Source organism: Musa acuminata, chromosome BXJ3-11, assembly GCF_036884655.1.
Source record: "Musa acuminata AAA Group cultivar baxijiao chromosome BXJ3-11, Cavendish_Baxijiao_AAA, whole genome shotgun sequence".
Classification (NCBI taxonomy): domain Eukaryota; kingdom Viridiplantae; phylum Streptophyta; class Magnoliopsida; order Zingiberales; family Musaceae; genus Musa; species Musa acuminata.
In genome coordinates this window covers 28723651-28743832 of record NC_088359.1, presented here as the reverse complement: position 1 = coordinate 28743832, position 20182 = coordinate 28723651, and the positions used below count along the sequence as shown (strand labels likewise).

At 38.3% G+C, this 20182-nt stretch overlaps 2 protein-coding genes across 2 annotated transcripts; both read left to right on the top strand.

Annotated features, from left to right (window-relative positions):
• The first annotated feature begins 2 nt into the window (after positions 1-2).
• Positions 3-14983, top strand: LOC103971805 (histone-lysine N-methyltransferase ATXR3). The gene is made up of 21 exons (XM_009385930.3): positions 3-218; positions 401-2674; positions 2917-2973; positions 3725-4969; positions 5449-5825; positions 5908-6459; positions 6566-6666; positions 6937-7762; positions 7852-8055; positions 8156-8227; positions 10359-10469; positions 10563-10663; positions 11091-11190; positions 11269-11364; positions 11833-12000; positions 12090-12215; positions 12301-12354; positions 13027-13274; positions 13357-13465; positions 13563-13865; positions 14260-14983. Exons 2-21 carry the CDS (start codon positions 538-540, stop codon positions 14422-14424), a joined length of 7152 nt encoding a protein of 2383 aa, XP_009384205.2. The 5' UTR covers positions 3-218; positions 401-537; the 3' UTR covers positions 14425-14983.
• Positions 14984-15732: 749 nt separating this feature from the next.
• Positions 15733-19692, top strand: LOC135652414 (protein HEAT-STRESS-ASSOCIATED 32-like). The gene is made up of 5 exons (XM_065173317.1): positions 15733-15981; positions 17722-17913; positions 17997-18207; positions 19069-19292; positions 19384-19692. Exons 1-5 carry the CDS (start codon positions 15802-15804, stop codon positions 19492-19494), a joined length of 918 nt encoding a protein of 305 aa, XP_065029389.1. The 5' UTR covers positions 15733-15801; the 3' UTR covers positions 19495-19692.
• Positions 19693-20182: the final 490 nt, after the last annotated feature.

Sequence of the window (20182 nt, the reverse complement as noted above, 5' to 3'; positions counted from 1 at the left end):
ATATTACTCTGTCTTCTCCCCCGTCGCGAGCGAGGAAGCGAGGGAGCGAGCGCGGCCGAGGGAATATAACAGCGAGGTCGTCGGGCGGGGCGAGAGAGCGCGAAAGGAGCACCGGAGAGGGAGATACCGAGCGAGGAGGCTTCCGTTCGACTCTTCCCTGCAGCAACCCCGCCGTAGATCTCCGGATCGACGGCTCCAATTCGTCGATCTCCTGCACGGTGAGCTTCCCCTCCCCACCCTCCACCCTGCTTCGCTTTCTCCTTTTCTCCGCTAGAATTCTAGGGTTTCCGGCGCGGAATTTTGGATTCCCGTGCTTTCTTGCCGGAATTCTTGCATTGCGTTCATTCTTGGTTCTTGATTCGTCTGGGCGATGAAAAGATTTAATCTTGCCGTTTGTTAGGGTTTCGGTTGGAGCCGGCGGTCGGAGGCGCTGCGGATGCGAAGAAGAGCATCGACAGCCCCGAAGCAGTCGAAAGTTAGGGTTTTGGCGGCACGGGTCAGGCTCTGGACCCGCCCTAGGGTTCCGGGTGGAGTTCCATGGAAGAGGGAGGGGTCGCGTGCGCACCCTCGCAGCATATCATGGAGAGGTTCCCGATTCCGGAGTCACTCTGTGGCGGCAAAGGCGTGCTTACTTCGAGCCCCTTTATGGCAGAGAAGAAGGCGAGGAATGGCGAGATGGGGGAGGAGGTCGAGAGGAAAGGCGAGTCTGGTGTTGTAAAGGGTCTGAAATTGGATAGGAGGGTGAAGGAGGGAGAGTTGGAGATTGGGAAACTTGGGCTGGAGAGGCATAGGAAAGAGGAGATGGAGGAAGGAGAGTTGCAAAAAGGGGAATTGGAGAAAGGGGAGCTTCAGAATGGAGAAATTGAGAAGGGGGAGTTCGTTCCTAAGAAATGGAGGAAAAGTGAACTTGAGGTGGGAGAAAGACGGAGGAGAGATGAGTTGGAAAAGGGAGAAGTCATTTCAGATAGGCGGAATAAAGGGGAGCTGGAAAGGAGGGATTTTGTGCCTGGTAAATGGAACTCATCTAGAGAATTGGAAAAGTCTCTCTATCAGTCATCCAGAGGAAGGAAGGTGGATTTGGAGAAGGGTGAATTTGTTCCAGAGAGATCAAGGAAAAGTGATCTAGAGCGCACCCCGGAGGACAGTCACCGGAGAAAAGATGGACGCCCAAGTGATACTGACTTCAGGAAGAGGTCATCTTCATCAAGATCTGATGGCAGCATGCATGAGAGGGATGCTAAGAAATTCTCACGACCTTCTGAAGTTGAACCTGGTGAGGTTAAGCACGATGTTAGCAATGGAAAGAGCCGTGATATGGGGGGAAATATGGGAAAGTGGCCCAAATGGCAAGCTGTAGAGTCTGAGATCAGTAACCACAAGCACCATTTTGATTCATCTGATCAATCAGGTTCAAAGACACATTGGAAGCCTGAAGAGATTAATTGTTCCACTAATTCACGAAGAAATGAGACCACTTCAGTCTCGAAGGTTTCATCCATCAACAAGCACTCATCTTCTAGGTTCAATGACTCATCCTTGGCTTCCCGAGGTTCCCATGGCCGCAGCCCAGGATGTTCTGAACGGTCACCAAAGGAGCGCACCCACCACCGGGATCACAGGGAACGTAGTCCTCGTCACTTGGACCGGTCTCCACATGAAAAGAGCCCAGATTGTTCTGAACGATCACTAAAGGAGCGGGCCCACCACCGTGATCACAAGGAGCGAAGTCTTCGTCGCCTGGACCGATCCCCACATGAGAAGAGTCGCCACTCAGATCACAGGGATCACACTCCAAGCCATTCTAATAGGTCTCCACGACAACGAGCTCGTCACCATGATTACCATGACCGGACTCTGGCATATTCAGAGAGGTCACCACATGATATCCGTCATGCTGCAGAACACCGTGAGTCAAGCAAGAAAAATCGAAGCAGTGAAAAGCAGCAGTCCAGCAGACATGATGATAGATTGGGACGAAAGGAGTACAGTGATAAAGATATTCTTAAGAATAAGTCAAATAAGAGCAGCTCTGACAGATGTGCCGCTGATAATAAGGAAAAACTGTTGCAGAATTCAAATAGGCAGTCTAGCGAGACTCCCCTTCCTCCTCCACCACCACTGCCTCCTCCACCTGCACTTCCACCACCTCCTCCCCCTGCAGGGGTTCTTGAAGATCCATCCTCAATGGAGGAGGATATGGATATATCTGACACACCACCCCGTGATCCTGTATCATCCAATATTGATGCTGGAAAGTGGTTTTATCTTGATCACTTTGGTATGGAACAAGGACCCTCAAAACTAGTTGATCTCAAACATCTGGTGGATGAAGGGGTCCTTCATTCTGATCATTTGATAAAACATGCTGACAGTGACAGGTGGGTAACTGTTGAAAATGCTGCTTCCCCTTTGGTGCCTTTGAACTTGTCCTCTGTTGTTTCAGATGTTGTCACACAGATGGTAAGCCCTCCAGAAGCCCCAGGGAATTTGTTAGTTGATGCTGGAATTCTTTGTCCAGAAACATCTAGTTCTACATTGCTGCAGCAGGAGCTGCATACAGATTGCTCTCCAGTTCTACCAGAATATCTTGAAAATTATCATATTGATGAGAGAGTTGAGACTTTGTTGGATGGTTACACCATAATAGACGGAAAGGAGCTTGAGATAATTGGAGGTAATTTTATTAACACTGCTATTTTCTAAAACTTTATTTATTAGATGCATCAATAGGGCTGTTCTGGGGAAAGATTTGCGTTCAGATCCTACATCTTCAGCGAGGCATAAGAATAACCAGTACCATATTGGTGTCAAGCTTGGCCAGTATCTGGTCTATTTGCATAGTGACATGCTCCAAAGGTTTTATGCCAATAACTGTTTTAATTAATTTTCTTTTGGTGGAAATGTACACCTTTGCAGAAGCACTGAATGCAACATTTGAACATGCAGATTGGGAAAAATGGGGTCAATTGGAAGGTACAATGTATTCCTCCCTCTCATTCTTTCGAAAAGAAAATTTGCACATGAGCCTCTCTCTCTCTCTTTTTCTCTAGGGTTTCACCTTAAGCTGTTTGCCCTTAATATTTCATCTATTTTATGATCGTGTCCTGTACTTGTGGAAATGCCACATTTTTATTTAATTATGTACAAAAAGTCATATTTTACTTTAGTGGATATGCTTCAATTTGGCATGCATGGAGAATGATGGAATAGGAATTTGGAAAAATAGCTAGTGATCATTCAGCCTCGTATATTTCCTTTCTGATTTCCAGTTTTCTTTCTTGACTTGTTTCCAGCTTCTTTCTTTTTTTCCTAATTCTGATCGAGATTCTTCATTTTTCCACATTAGAAAATCAAAGTGTGAATTATGGGAAAAATAGCTTGCAACTAGTCAGCCTCTTCTCTTCCTCTTATTTACTATTTCTTCATTGGCTAGTTTAGATCCTCTATTCTGACATCTGCAATGGTTTGCAAAAATTAAAATCAGTACATAGACTGCAGAAATGTTTAGATTCAGGAAAGCAGATTTTGGAAGAAGACTGAATGTAAAATCATTTTAAGGTTATCCCTCATGGCTAGAACCTACAAAAATATGTGTTGGCTGTTGTCGCATGTTTTCTTATTACTTTGTTCTTTTGTGAAAAATTGATAAAAAAAAGTTGCTAGATTATGAAAAACATGCATCTGCTTTCCATTCTGATATTCTCAATACACATGTGGCTTTCAGGTTTCTCAAGGTTCAAATCTCAGACACCATTCATACATCCGAAAGATGAGCGTGTTGGAAGAGATTTTGAAGGCTTATCAAAAGGAAGCAGTGAAATCAGGCCAGTTGCATTTTCTGAGAAGGATCATACTGTTCCTACCGGTGGTTCTAGCGATTGGTTTGCTGGCAGGTGGTCTTGCAAAGGTGGTGACTGGAAGAGAAATGATGAGGTAGGTCAAGATAGATCCTACAGACGGAAACTTGTTATCAATGAAGGCTATCCTCTTTGTCAGATGTCAAAATCTGAGTCCAAGGATCCCCGTTGGCACAGAAAGGATGAGCTTTACCATTCTTCCCGTGACAAAAGGCTTGATATGCCTCTTTGGGCTTTCTCGTCAATAGATGATAATAATGAGAGCAGCAGTGATCCAAGCAAAAGTACAGTTACTAGTAGATCAGGCCAAACCAAGCCGTTGCTTCTTAAGGGCGTAAAAGGTGCAATTCTTCCAGTTGTTCGCATAAATGCTTGTGTTGTGAAAGATCAGGGTTCTCCAGAACATCGTATGAGAGTCAGAAGCAGTGAGCGACATCCTTCAAGATCTTCACGATCACACTCTTCTAGCGACAGGATTTTGCTGCATGAAGGTCCCTCTAGATCAAAGAAGCTTGATGAACACAACTCACAGAATTTGCAGCGATGCCAGACTGACCTCAATGTCCCAAAGGATCATATTTGCTCTATTGATGAGTTATCAGTAAATTTGGGTGACTGGTTTTATTTAGATGGTGCTGGTTATGAACATGGACCTTTGTCATATTTGGAATTGCAAGAGTTAGTTGGTAAAGGTGCTATCCTAGAGCAAAGCTGTGTCTTCCGCAAGAATGATAATACCTGGCTTCCCATTACCAAGAAATTCAAGTCTTCTGAAGCTGACAATACTGAAGAAGAAGCAAGGACATCCACTGCAAGTTCCTTGTCTTCCTTTGTGCAGTCACCATGTAACAATATAAATAATGCTTCTCATTCATTACATATCTCATACCCTCAATTTATTGGCTATACACGTGGAAAGCTGCATGAACTTGTTATGAAATCATACAAGAACCGGGAGTTTGCTGCTGCTATTAATGAGGTGTTGGATCCATGGATTAGTGCAAAGCAACCTAAGAAGGAAATGGATAAACATTTTCCATTTAACTCGTCTATCACAAAAAGCTCTGCTGTTTTAGCTCATAATTTGTCAGGGAACAATATCTGGAAACCAGGTTTGTTCATGTGTTGGACTATGTATTCTTTATTCTGTTCCACTACGTATTCTTTATAATCCAGGAATTTTCTTGGAAATCTTCCATACACGATTGTGCACCTGAGTCTGTATTATGGACTGATCAGTAATTTAGTGAATTGGGTCCCCTTCTATTTTGGCTTTTTCAGTTGCTATGTATTTGCACATATTAGGATCAATATGTTTGAAAAAAGAACATATGTGTATATCCATTTATACACAATTATACATAGACATACATTAAGGATGGTGGTTTATTCAGTTTAATAAGTTTTATGTACTCCTGGCAAATTATTCAGTTTGTTATATGAATGGTTGGCCAGTTTTCTAAAGCAGCAGATAATGGCCTTTGATATATGAATATTAGAACACAACTAGTGGTTTTGGTTGTAACATTTTCTTTTAATGTGATATCTGTTTTTATGATCTGTGATGCCGAAATTTTTTGCCCTTATGCAGAAGATGGGATATATCGTGATGGAAAAAGAGCACGATTTTTCTCTGGTGAAAGTGATGGGGACTCTGATTTGGAAGAGGCTTTGTTGCCCTTTGAGAAGAATGACTACTCGTTCGAGGACTTATGTGGTGAGGTCAATATCTTTGAAGACAATGTTCCAACTTCCCAGACAGAGAATGAAAGTTGGGGTCTACTGAGTGGTCGTATTCTAGCAAGGGTCTTTCATTTTCTAAAATGCGATATGAAATCACTTCTCTCTTCTGCTGCTACTTGTAAACACTGGAATTCAGTAGTAAACTTCTACAAAATTATATGCAGACATGTTGATTTATCCTCAGCTGGATCAAAATGTACTGATGCTGTATTTCAGAGTATTATGGTAGGTTAATCTCGAATTGTCTTTTGCAAGTTCCTTGTATCTTGTTTACTTGGTATAAGACTAACTTCAGTTGATTTTGCAGGGTTGTTATGACGAGAAAAATCTTACATCTCTTGTTTTAACGGGATGCTATAATGTTAGTGCCAGTGCTCTTGAGGAAGTTCTCCGGCTATTTCCATGCATATCTTATATTGACATCAGAGGGTGCAATCAGTTTAAGGAAATACAAGCAAAGCATCCAAATATTAGCTGGATAAAGAGATCAGGTCTGTGCAAAACTAAAAATCATGAGGAATCCTATTCAAAAATAAGGAGCCTTAAGCAGATAACAGGAACCTATAGATCCTTAGGCAGTCATCTGGAAGAATCTGATGATCTAGAGAACTATTGTAATGGTGAGTTTAACTGTCTTGATAGAAAGAACTTGTCTTGCCTCAAATTCACACCGGGCGTCTATAAACGACCCAAGTTAGTGGATGCTAGAAGGTCCTCAGAACTTTTATCAAGGGATGCACAGATGAGGCGCTGGTTACACAGGAAGACTGAGATTAGTTATAAGAAGATGGAGGAGTTTATTGCCAATACTTTGAAGGACATCATGAGGGGAAGCAAGTCCGAATTTTTTATGCCCAAAGTACTACCTAGTACCTACATTATTGTCTTTCGTCATAGTTTTCTGATATTTTCCAGAATGAAAATGATTTGTTTATCTTCTCATTACTATATGATATATGTGACAGATTGCAAAAATTGAAGATAGGATGAGAAGTGGTTATTATGTTCGACATGGCTTGAACTCTATTAAGGATGACATCAGTCGAATGTGTCGGGATGCATTCAAGTAAGATTTATTCTCTTTGTTTGTGGGTGATTTTGAAGTGAGACATCTTATTTGTTAATGTACTTGTATGAAGGATGAAATTTTTTTGTTTGACTTTTAATTATGTTGAAGTTGGTATTTCTTCCATTTCATATTGTACCATTCCTAGAAGTTGCTTCTGGAGATTCTCATCTGTGTCAATCCTGCTGCTAACTGAACATTGTTTCCTTCTAGGGTTTTCCTTATAATTTATGCATTGAATATGTTACTAAAAAGCTCATATATTCACAGATCAAAAAGCCAGGGCGATGCCGTAGATACAAAGAAGATTATCATGTCTTTCATTCAACTGGTTAAGAGGTTGGAGAACCCAAGGTTGATCGGTGCAGTGAAAGACAGTTCTGATACAGGATTATGTTCAGAGTCTAAATATAAAAAGAAACAAAACAAAGTTTCAAGTGAAAAGAAGGGCATAAATAGGAGTATAAACACATCTTATGCCAATGGAGGGACAGATTATAGATCCTATGCATTTGACCGTGAAATTAAAAGGAGTCTTTCTAAATTAAAGAAGAAAGAGATGGATTCTGAAAGTGAAACGTCTGAAGATGATTTCTCCGAAGAAGATGGAGGTGAAGGTGAGAGTACTGCTTCTGATACAGAAAGTGACTTAGAAGTTCAATCAGGAAGTGGAACATGGGACTTAAAAGGGGATGAGTCATCCAAAATGGATGAGTCCTTTGAGTCAGTCGTGACAGATGACCGCGAATGGGGTGCTCGCATGACAAAAGTGAGCCTTGTTCCGCCTGTTACTAGAAAGTATGAGGTTATTGACAAATATCTTATTGTAGCTGATGAGGAGGAAGTACAAAAGAAGATGCGAATTGCTTTACCTGATGATTATTCTGAAAAACTATTAGCACAAAAAAGTGGTATTGAAGAATCAGATATGGAAATTCCTGAGGTCAAGGAATACAAACCTAGGAAGATGCTTGGCGTTGAAGTCATAGAACAAGAAGTGTATGGCATAGATCCTTATACACATAACCTCCTCCTTGATTCTATGCCAGATGAACCAGACTGGCCTCTTGCAGATCGACACAAATTCATTGAGGAGGTATTATGAAGAAATGTACCTTTGTTTGTCTTATTTTACCTTTTTGTGCTTCTTTGTTGCACTTGAATTTTACCTGAGTTTTTTAACAGTTGCTTCTCCGCACATTGAATAAGCAAGTCAGACAGTTCACTGGTTCTGGTAACACCCCAATGGTTTTTCCTTTGCAACCTGTTGTTGAAGATATGCAGAAGAATGCGGAGGAAGGAGGTGACAAACGAGCAGTAAAGATATGCCAGGCTATTCTAAAGGCCATACGAAATCGTCATGATGATAATTATGTTGCATATAGAAAGGTTTACTTTTTTAAATGACTTGTGGAAATTACTTATGTTTTATATACAATTCTGTTTGTTTACCCTTAATTTCTTTAACTCCTTTTACATGTTGCATTAGGGACTCGGAGTTGTTTGCAACAAGCGTGAAGGCTTTGAACAAGATGACTTTGTTGTCGAGTTCCTGGGAGAGGTAATATAATATAATATAATTTTTTATCATTTTATTCAAACACAGTTGTGGAATGTTGTCAATATTATAATTGTGCTACTCTTTTTACAAATCAGTTAAACCAAATGATGATATACTGGGTAGCTTCATCTCTGTACTTGCTCTAAAGTGCTGATGATTATCAAGAAATGTTTTGATTAATGAACAAAAGTTAAGTTGTCTTAACCTAAAGAACCTATTGGTACTAAATCTCACATGGACCTTAGCCATTAGACTTCATATTATGATATGAAAAAGTAAATGATCACCAGAAATTTATGCTGTTTCACAAATTGTAATTTAGCTTTATTTCCCTGATTCTCATTTGTCAGCGTCATGCATCCATTCTGACACATTATTGTCTGTATTTCTATCATCCTACTGTAGCATCCACTATCGTGTCTTATACTGTTTGGTGCTACATCATTTTGCCCAATTGATCATTGAGGTGATATATATTTTACCTATTTGGCTGTATCAGTACAAGAACATTTAAGAACAGTGACCTTTATTTTTTAATTTATTTTTGAGACCAATCTGTTGCTTAACATCATTGACTATTTTTCTCTTGATATCCTGAACTCACTTTCCTTATGTGCACATGTTTGTTGTGATTACTGGTTTTAAGCTCGACACAATTTTTTCAGTCACTGAATCTCTGTCTGAACTATTCAGGATTTGTTTACTATCTATTGGTAACTTTTGTGCAGGGAAATTATTCAGGTGTATTACTTCTTGGATTATTTGATTTTTTTGTACTAGTTAATGAAACATTTTATTTAATACTTGATTTCATTTTTTGTTATCTGCTCCTCTTAGGCTCTTATCATGTTTGCCATGGCCAATTGTTGTTTTCATGGTTCTTCCTTCCCTTGGACCTTTAAATTCTCCAAATGTTCTTAATGATATTTCATTTGGTGGTTAAAGCCAACCCTCTCTGACAAAAAAGAAAAAACGAGAAAAAACACGGGAAATGAAAAAGAGACAGAAAAAGAAAAACATTCAAGCAAAATTGAAAGAACTTTAAAGCTATAGAGAAAAATAAGTTAACTGAAGGAAAGAGGACAGGTGAAGTATTTATTCAGAAACATGAGAATTTAATGATTTAGTCAAAGAATATGTGACGAGGATTTGAAAAGAGACATTCACGATCTTGTTACAACCCTTTTTGTTTGTTATTCTTAAACCAGCTCAATGATTGATGTTGCCTCTTGATTCTTTTTTTTTTTTTTGAAAAAAACGAAAAGCAAGCTTGGTCTTGCTGTACTGTCTCACCTGACTTTGGGTTGGATAGGCAGATGGGATTCATGTGGGACTTGCAATTGATGCCTATGACTGCTTCATAGGTAAAGTAAGGTTAGTGATGTTGTGGGTAGGTATTTAGAATTTATTCTTCTAGCCTGATGCATAACACAATAGAAATTTGTTTGGATAATTTACTCCAAAGGTTACCTAAAATATTATTATGAGATGAATTACATCTTCACTTACTCTCATGTTTTATATTTTTTTCCCGCTTCATAACATCTGAAATTATGCTTGAATCTTCTCTTCTTCTAGATGTTTGAGGTGGGACATGGATTCTTTCGAGAAAAATAGTTGCCTTGGTTAGGTTCTGGTACAACAAGGACCTGCTGTATGTCTTATTGGTGCTATCTACACAGGTTTTTTCCCACGGTTGATCTCTGTTTAAGGCAATATTATTGGTAAATCAAGATAGGTCGAATGTTAGGTCCATATATGCAGCATGTTCGTATTATCAAAATGATTTTTTGTTGTTGCTTGAGGTCCCTCAGGATTCTGTCCTTTCACTGGCAATATAATTGTAGTCACCTTGTGTGTCAATTTAATTAAGGACTTAAAATAATTGTATTATATGCAGGACAAAAGTTGTGTGAATCTGCATATTCATTATGTGTACGTTTTTTTTGATATAACTCTAGTTATTCTTCTCCAGATCCTTTTATCTACCATCCATTTTTATGAATCCATTTAAACTATTATATCTTGTTACGCTTGTTGGCATCTTCATCTTGATTAAGGTGTTCTGGGCGAAATTTGTACTTCGGTGTTGCTATACAAGCTTGATTTGTATCATTTTCTTCATATTCAGGTCTATCCAGCTTGGAAATGGTTTGAGAAGCAAGATGGTATTAGGTCCTTACAGAAAAACAGCCAAGATCCAGCCCCTGAATTTTACAACATTTATTTGGAGAGGCCAAAGGTGATTTCTTTGGTTAACTCCTGTTTTACAATTCATTCATGCTGAGCTTGCATCATTCATGTATCTGACTTCCCTGGCTATTAAATATAATAGGGTGATCGCGACGGGTATGATTTGGTTGTGGTTGATGCTATGCACAAAGCAAACTATGCAAGCAGAATCTGTCACTCCTGTAGACCTAATTGTGAAGCAAAGTAAGCTCTGTTTGTACCTCTCCCAGTTGACTTATGTCTTGAAGCAACGCAATTAATTGTCAAAATAAGTAGTGGGCCATTTAACATATTCAAGATTCATATGGATATATTATGTGGGCAGGTTGGAAATGTCAGATGAGGCAGCTTTCCTCAATATTTTCTTATATTTATTTGAGTGTTCAATATTTTCTTATATTTATTTGAGTGTTCAATATTTTCTTATATTTATTTGAGTGTTATCTTGTATTTTATTAAAGGAGGTTAAGGTTTTTATCACAAGCTTTTCGGTGTCCTTAGTTCAAGAAAGAACCCAAATTAGCTGAATTGATGTGTAACATGTGAAAGTGATAACAATTATTCATTTTTATCTTGTACTATAATTGATACCTCTGATTTCTAATAAAACCTTTAAATTACTTTGGCACAGAGTGACAGCTGTGGATGGTCAATACCAGATAGGAATATATTCTCTACGACCAATTGGTTACGGTGAAGAAATCACCTTTGATTACAACTCTGTGACAGAGGTGTGCATCATGTTTGAGAAATTTTTGTTCCATTCAAATAGATATCTTATCATTGTCTCACATCATCTTATGGTGCAGAGTAAGGAAGAATATGAAGCATCAGTTTGTTTATGTGGTAGTCAAGTTTGCAGAGGCAGTTACCTGAATCTGGCTGGAGAAGAAGCATTTGAGAAGGTATATATGGTAGAGAAATGTGTGCCCTGTTATTGAGCATATCTGAAATTTCGTCCTCTCTTCCAGTTGACAGACATGTCATCTCTTTCTATTTATGGGCATAAAGTTAAGGGAGAAGTATGCAATTTGATAAGGTACTGAATGTATAAAAAAAAAATCAAGAGGAGACAAGTAGTGATATGTATGTTTTAACCAACCAAAACATACATTTACTCCTTTAACTTCCCTTGACTTCATGCTCATAAGATAGAAGGTCATCCAGTCATTTAGTTGTGGAGGGGGTTTGGAGAGTAAATTGCTTCTACATGTGTTTATTGACTAAAATTGGTTGCTCCATGTGTACAATTATGAGACATATAAATGGTTTTGATGAATTTATTTGGTTAAATTGCTTTGTGGCTTAGTACTGACTTATAACTCTACCATACAGAAAGTAATTACTTTTCACTGGCTTGCTACCTTTGTCAGGTGTTGAAGGATTGCCATGGGGTGCTAGACCGTCATAAATTGATGCTGGAGGCTTGTGAAGCCAATATTGTATCACAAGATGATTATTTTGAGCTGGGTCGGGCTGGTCTGGGCACTTGTTTACTAGCTGGTTTGCCTGATTGGCTAGTTGCTTACTCTGCTCATCTGGTAGTTGCTTGTTGCTGCATGTTTCTCATATTTCTTTTCATGATTTCTGATTGTCTTTAATCTAAGGATCATTTTTTTAATCAATGAAGGTGAGATTCATAAATTTCGAGAGAACAAAACTACCTAATGAAATTCTAAGGCATAACTTGGAGGAGAAGAGAAAATTCTTTTCAGACATATGTCTTGAGGTTGAGAAGAGTGATGCAGAGGTTCAGGTACATGCCGAGATCCACATTTCATGATCTTATTTATTTCTGTCTTGGTTGCTCTAAATACTAATTCGTTTCTTAAATGGGCCAGGCTGAGGGTGTCTATAATGCAAGGCTTCAGAACATTGCACTTACTCTTGATAAGGTGAAAATTTTTTTACGGAACATGGATTTCCATCTTCCTTCCATCATTTATATTATTTATGCATTTCTCAAAGGAGTACACTTGGGCCTGTCTTTTTTCTCTTCTTTTTTTTCTGTTATGGTTGCTCTCATTGCATTAGCTTAACCATGACTAAAAAAGTATATTGCTACCACAACCAACCTTTTGGGCTTGTTACACGCACTTGTTTAACTGAATTTGGTTTTACTAGGAACTTGGCACCAGGCTTAGGCATCAGGTTGAGACCTGGTATTAATTTGGTTTTACTAGGAACTGAATTTGGTTTTACTAGGAACTTGCTGCATGTTTCTCTATTTTATGTCATCTGACAAGTTAATTTCACTGTAAGCATGGAGAATCCATGTTAAACAAAAATCAACAGTTATAGACAAACCACATATAGTCTCTGGATTTTTTTTTATTTTAATGTACATATATTGGATGCATTTTTGTTCAAAGCTTTATAATGTCCTACTTTAGTCTATATATGCACTTGATTCATAACATCAAGGAATTTCCTCCCATTGCAATTAAGTACTCATAGCAGCCATCTGGCTGAAGGCATTATATATGATTCACCTTTGCAATGTCTTTATCTTTATGTCTTAAATGATAACTGTAAAATACTTTTGCTCTAATTTGACTATGCCGCAGGTAAGGTATGTAATGAGGTCTGTGTTTGGGGACCCTAAGAAAGCTCCACCTCTGGTAGAGAAGCTTAACGCAGAAGGCCTAATTTCAATCCTTTGGAGAGGGGAGGGTTCCCTTGTTGAGGACCTGCTTCATTCCATGGCACCTCATGTTGAAGCAGATTTGCTTAGTGACCTCAAGTCCAAGATTCAGGCCCATGATCCATCTGGTTCTGATGACATCCAGAGCGAACTCCGCAAGTCATTATTGTGGCAAGTCCTAGTGCTGCTTGCAAGTTTTGCTCACGTCTTTTGGTACTTATATGTTCTCAGTATAGTCTTTTTATTTTTCCAGGTTGAGGGATGAGTTGCGAAATCTTCCATGTACCTGCAAATGTCGGCATGATGCTGCTGCTGACTTGATTCACATGTATGCCTACACAAAAGTTTTTTTTAAAGTTCAGGTAAGTTGGTTTCAAAAGGTTGATAGGGGAAAACAAGAATACTAGTGACCAATTTATTGTTTGAGCAACTCTTAACAATTTAAAGCATGCAATGCAGGACTACAAATCTATCAAGTCTCCCCCAGTTTATATCAGCCCTCTCGATTTGGGTCCCAAGTATGCCGACAAGATGGGGTCAGGCTTCCAGGAGTATTGCAAGACTTATGGTGAGAACTATTGCTTAGGCCAGTTGATTTATTGGTATAGCCAGGTGAATGCAGACCCAGATTGTAGATTAGTGAGAGCTCGCAAGGGTTGCTTGTCATTGCCGGACATCTCTTCCTTCTATGCAAAGTCTCATAAGCCATTGCGAGAACATGTCTATGGCTCCAGAACCGTGAGATTTATGCTGTCAAGAATGGTGAGTGTGTTCATCTGTATACTATCTTACCTGTCTTCACCATTACCTATGCCCTCATTTTTGTTGCATGAATTTTATGTAGTCAACAGACTTGGTAGGTTCATGCTTGCATACTTGAATATTAATGAGCTGATTAAATTGAACCATGGCATGTATTATTTTGGTCAAGTCAGTCATTATAATTGGGTATAACACTCGTATATTTTGTAATATGTAGCCATTTTTCAATGAAAAGCAAATGCATTTAGCGTTTTTCTGTGTATAACAACTGGTATAGATGCCTGTAGATTTAAATAACCATTTCAAAACTAGTTAAAATTTGAACTAAATGCTAAACTAGTTATTTCTATTACATTTGTCCTGACAAGTGAAACATGCTGATGATTGTTAACAGGAAAAGGATCCACAAAGGCCATGGCCTAAAGATCGCATATGGGTGTTCAAGAGCAACCCTAAATTCTTTGGCAGTCCAATGTTGGACGCCGCCCTTAATAAGTGTCCCTTGGACAAGGAGATGATGCATTGGCTCAAGACTAGGCCATCAGTGTTCCAAGGTTGATGGGGAGGCTGAGGCTGGCCACACCATGTTTCTGTTTCTGCAGTGATCATTGACCACATTCTTTTCTCGTCACACAGCGGCAGCCTGTAGTTGTGGGAGTCTGGCTTTTGTTCAAGGCAGCATATCCCCATTTGTACAGTTTCCTTGTTGCAATTTGTATTGATTATTTAGTGATAGAGCATTGATCTAATGTAGTATTTTTGCTAAAGTTTCTTTGCTTATTCCTCTGACACATTTGTACAAATCTCAATGATACCGAATGATCAAGATGGCATGTTCTTGCTCCAACCGCCCCCAAGTGGCGAAGAGGGAGTTGTACATTGGCAGCTCTATCCTGTTTGATCACTACCAATTTCACATTTGTCATAGAAATTGCTGGCTTGGTTGGATGTGGTTCAGCATGCTAAATGATTTTGTAAACATTTTAATGGTCTCAGGCAGATTACCAGAACTTGTAATTTCATTTGTTTCATGATTGGGATGGTTAGCTCAGCGCACACGCATTGTAAGTATGTTGGCTGTAAGAATCCAATCAGATGACGCTTTTCCGTTGTGGATATATGCTTGATTATGCAATTGTCTCTGATTTGAAATGTGTCTGATAGCAATGTATATATGTATATATATATATACATATATATATATAGGCTACAAGAGCTAATTATATATTGTCTCATATAATTAGTTACTCTTAGTATTTCGGTCCTTGTATTTTAAAAAATTATTTTGCTATCTTATGGTTACAAAAATAAAATATTTAGGTTCATTTATCCTATAATATCAGTTTTACTAACGAAAATATAAAAATAAAAAAATAAAAAATAATTTTAATGTTTTGATGGTGGTGGATGATGATGTCGTTGGCGTTGACGTAAAATCCTCTCCTTTGTCATCGCCCAGTGCATCATCGCAACCTTTTACAACAATGCTTTCACCTTGTTCTTTCTTTTCGTGCTCACCCTGCTATTGCTGACTAAAGTCATCGGAAAGATCCCTCACATATCAAAGCAAGACTCGAATAGACGATGGATCTCCATGATGGTTTCGACAGTTGACTTTGATTCTGCTAATGTTAAAATTACCACCAAAATATTAAAAAAAATTTATCCTTTATTTTTATATTTTTGTTAGTAAAATTGATTTTGTTATGATAAATAGATTTAGATATTTTACTTTAATATCTATAAATATGTCAATATAATTTTTTTTAAAGTGTATTAGAATAGAAATGATAGCTAACTGAGGATTAATCCGCAGGCCCAAATAAAGCCCAATAGAAACTTCCCGTGCGAAATTGGCTTTGCTGGCGCCTGGCGGAAGGAAGGAGAGGCTTCCAGAACCCGCTCAAAGGTTCTGATCCTTTCTCCCTCAGCTCATATGCCGGTAAGGAGGGAGAGAGAGAGAGCAAGGAGGGAGAGAGAGATGGCATCGAACTACTACTACGGTTGGAAGAGCTTCAGCGAGGACGAGGACCGGCCGGAGAAGCCGCGACGCTTCGGCGTTACCGAGATCAGGGGGCCCGACCACTGCCTCGCCGGTCGTCGCCACGACCTCGAGGTACCAACCGGCATCGCCTTCCCTTCTTCCTGATTTGGATCGTTTCTTCACGGAAACGTTCGAATTCGTTGAATTCGTCTCGAATGGGGAGCGGCGATGGTTGCCCTTGTCGGTCTCACTTTCTTGCTTCCCTCGAGAGCATTGGGATAGGCTCAATTTGTGTCATTGAGGTGGACGAGAAGATTCTTGGATCTATATTGGCTAATCTTAAATTTTTTATCAATTCTGTAGCATCTAAAAGTTTAATCCATTAGATGAGATATGATCTATATAAATCACCCTCGCTCATTTGTGGGTGCGGGTGACAGATAGCTCAACTCAGCACGTGGCCTGGACAAGATTCGAAATCAGGACCTTTCGTCTGATACCATCTACCTTCTTAAATCTTTTATCGATGTCATTGATCAATGACATTGTGTTATCAATGTCAGTAGATAACACTAGATTTGTATATTTATATCCTTAACAGCCAATGTTTAAGCTTCCTATTTTAGTGGATTCTTGCTCTTAATTGAAACGATGAAGCTGTTCCTTGAGTTTGATGTTCCGGCATTTTGATGACGAGTTGGTTGACAGAGTATGAGTTATGCCCTATAGGGAGAGTGGAAAATGAACAGCTTCCTGCTTTTTGGATCGATCATGACATTGGCAATAGCATTTTATTGCAGCAGCTATTTGGGGTTTGCAAGCGCGCTTCTTGGTGTTTTACCTTCAACCGCGAAACTAGCTATCCATCGAACACCATTTCCAAAATTGCTGATTCTGTTGTGATATTATGGCCTAAATCCGTGTGCCACCAAAAGATGCAAGTTCTGTAGGATCCTTTTTACTATGTGATGTGCCATAAGCAGAGACATTTAAGATGTTCTCGAATCTAATAGTTCATGTTTATGTCAACTGAGGGTTCCATCTTAAGTCGAAGAAAAATGGTTAGTAAATTATGCTTAGTTATGGATAACTAATTAGGAGGTGACTCTTTGGATGGTTGTTCCTTGAGAACCACAGGCAAGGGAATGAAACATGAAATACGAGCTGAGGAATAGGCATGGGAGTGAAAGTGAACTGAAGCATGGTTCATGTACATGTTTAACATACAGCAATTTCCTTCTCAGTGTAGATCTCAAATTTATTGAGAAACTTATTAATTTCAAACTCAACCATTTGCAGAAACTAGTTTTATGGTAAAATTGTGAAGCATATGTAGTTTCTATCCGTTGTTACGTTGATTACTGAAGTTAGTTTTCCTTGATACCAGTAATTTTCTGATATTATAGTAGTACTCTTATGTTGCTGATCCTGATTCACCTTTTATGCAACTTCTTTGGTCCGTTATGTTACTTTATGAGGGAAATTTTGTTGCCATTAAGAAAAAGTTCTTGTTGGCTTATTCTTTTCATGTCTTTTCAATAGTATGTCAACCTAATGTTCTATGTTTGCTCACATATTATTTAAATGGTGTTGAAGCTACTTCCTACTTCCTAGTCTGTTGCAGGCTTGCAGAATCCTTTTCATAAACATAATTTCTTTTCTTTAAATTGTATGGTGCTTTGTGTTGCTGATTAACTTGAATAAAGTTTATCATGATTGTGAAAATTTGGCTTAACACATCATGGTATATAATATATATGATAAGAATTAGTGTATTTAGTGGATTTTCCCCCTCTTTTTTTTTTAATATCCGATCATCATCGATTAAGCCATGCTAGGTTTTTGAAAAAGACTTGTGATGACTACTTGTAGGACATCTTGGAATCCATGGGAGAGTTTGTCGATGGTTTGAAGTTCTCAGGAGGTTCACATAGTTTGATGCCAAAGGAATTTATCAGGGAAATAACAGAATTGGCACACAGACACAACATATATGTTAGTACAGGTGATTGGTCAGAGCATCTGCTTCGCAAAGGCCCTTCTTCATTCAAACAATATGTTGAGGTATGCAACTTTTCCGATTTTATCTTTTATGCTCTTTATTTCTTTCCATTTAAATTAAATACTTTGCATTTGTGCATTTACAGGACTGCAAAAATCTAGGGTTTGACACAATCGAGTTAAATGCTGGATCACTTAAACTTCCTGAAGAAGCACTTTTGAGATTTGTTCGTCTCATCAAGGGTGGGGGCCTTAAAGCCAAGCCACAGTTTTCAGTAAAGTTTGACAGGTCTGATATTCCCGTAACTGGAGATAGAGCTTTTGGAGCCTATATAGCTCCTGTTCCCCCAAGCTCAGGTAATTAGAATCAGATTGCCTGTGGCAACTTGGAATAGCAACCTGGAAGTGCAATAGCTTATTATGACAATTGGATCCACACAAGCTATTTTGTGTAATTGCAGGTCTAGCAAACTTTAAGGTCGTAAAATCATAGACACAGAACTAAGATTCTGTTTTTATTTTTAACCCATAAAATGCCTATCTATACTACAGTCTTTTCATTCACCACTCATTTCAAAGCTAGCATCGGAAAGTTATGCATGAAGGCTTAAGTTCAATGCATGAATATGTGGATCGTATTCCATAAATGGCATATCAATATACTTCAAAAAAATATTCAGTTGGTATACATCTTACGTTTCTCCTTTGGATTTCTTGTAAACAGTCATTTGATCTTTTTAAGCTTTCAGTGGTTAGATATACACCAGTAGCTACTTGTTGAGATTTGAAGATAATTTGTCCTTGTCTAAGATTTCAAATGCTATTTGTTTCTCATCGATCTTAAACAGTTAAATAAAAATGTTAAAGTTGTAATAGTATTTTGACAAAGTAGAGACTATCAAAAACTTTTGTTGCTTCCAAAGGCTTGAGTTGGAACCTCTGTTTCACCTTGGCACAGATGCAAATTTGTCCTTGGCTTCCTTGTCTAAGATTCGAATGCTATTTCTTTTTGTCGATCTTAAACAGTTAGAAATAAAATGCTAAAGCTGCAATAGACTGTAAATTTTATTGCTAGAATTGGAACCTCTGATTCACTAAGCCACAGGCCAAACCATGTACCATGTATGATTGACGAGGTTGTATTCCTTTCTTTAAAGGCTTGAAGATTCTATTCTAGGTTTTTTTGCATCATCATTCCACTGTTTTTTTGTTTCACAGAAATCATTGAAGATGTTGATTTGTTAATCAGAAGGGCCGAGCGATGCTTGGAAGCTGGGGCTGATATGATTATGATCGACGCCGACGACATTTGCAAGTATGCCGACTCTCTCAGATCAGACATTATTGCAAAAATCATAGGTCGCTTGGGACTGGAGAAAACCATGTTCGAAGCATCCAGTGGTAAGACTTCAGAGTGGTTCGTCAAGCGCTACGGACCAAGGGTAATACACTTTCACCTTTCTTTCACCTGATCTAACCAAACTCTCATAACAGAGAACTCTGCTAAATTGGATCATGTAATTTTTCCAACAGGTGAATCTTTTTGTCGACCACTCTGAGGTGATGAATCTGGAATGTCTTAGAGGGCTCAACTTGGGCAGAAACCATACATCTGTGCTTGGCTCTTCATTTTTCCGCATTTGATGACCCCAAATTAAAACTAAATCCATATCTCGTCTTTGCAGTGCTTAGTTTCGTATCGTTTGTTGTATAGCGTGCGACTAGAACTTGCTGTATTGTTCGTATCTTAAATAAATCATGGTGTACTCTCAGAAACATACCTTGTTCGTTCAGTTATGTTAAGCTTGTTTGAGACATTTAATAATCTGGCGCTTGAATTCACTGTTCTTGACATGCATAATTATTTTGACATTACTATTTCTTCCTCTCCAACTTATTTACCCTCTCAATAGTGTCTACTATAGCAATAATGCAGCTCTGTGGCATATGTAAAATGTTGCATCCAACAAATGTTTCACCCCTTCGAGCATGAATGTTGTTCTTCTATCAGAAATTACGTAATTACTGTGTTTATATATGAGTTAATTATATATATTATCTTTTGTAATTAATTATTTTTAGTATTTTAATCTTTATATTTTTAAAAGTCAAATTGAGGTCTTTAACAAATTTTTTTTATTTTTAATCATATGAAATCATTTATAAAAATTTAAATATATTTTCTGACAGTGCAAAAATGAAATGTTAAGTGTAACTAATTACAGGATATATATGTAATTAGTTACCTTATATATACACACTTAAATTCATACGAATATATATGGAAATTACTTATACGTATATGCAATTTTTTTATTATTTTATGTGAGGA

What these genes read in the sequence shown, in the direction of transcription:
- LOC103971805 (XM_009385930.3), top strand. Translation starts at nt 538, where the DNA reads ATGGAAGAGGGAGGGGTCGCGTGCGCACCCTCGCAGCATATCATGGAG. An exon ending in AAAATGGGGTCAATTGGAAG is followed by an intron (nt 2,974 to 3,724) that starts GTACAATGTATT and finishes TGTGGCTTTCAG; the next exon opens with GTTTCTCAAGGTTCAAATCT. An exon ending in CCGAATTTTTTATGCCCAAA is followed by an intron (nt 6,460 to 6,565) that starts GTACTACCTAGT and finishes TATATGTGACAG; the next exon opens with ATTGCAAAAATTGAAGATAG.
- LOC135652414 (XM_065173317.1), top strand. Translation starts at nt 15,802, where the DNA reads ATGCCGGTAAGGAGGGAGAGAGAGAGAGCAAGGAGGGAGAGAGAGATG. An exon ending in GTCGTCGCCACGACCTCGAG is followed by an intron (nt 15,982 to 17,721) that starts GTACCAACCGGC and finishes GACTACTTGTAG; the next exon opens with GACATCTTGGAATCCATGGG. An exon ending in TCCTGTTCCCCCAAGCTCAG is followed by an intron (nt 18,208 to 19,068) that starts GTAATTAGAATC and finishes TTTGTTTCACAG; the next exon opens with AAATCATTGAAGATGTTGAT.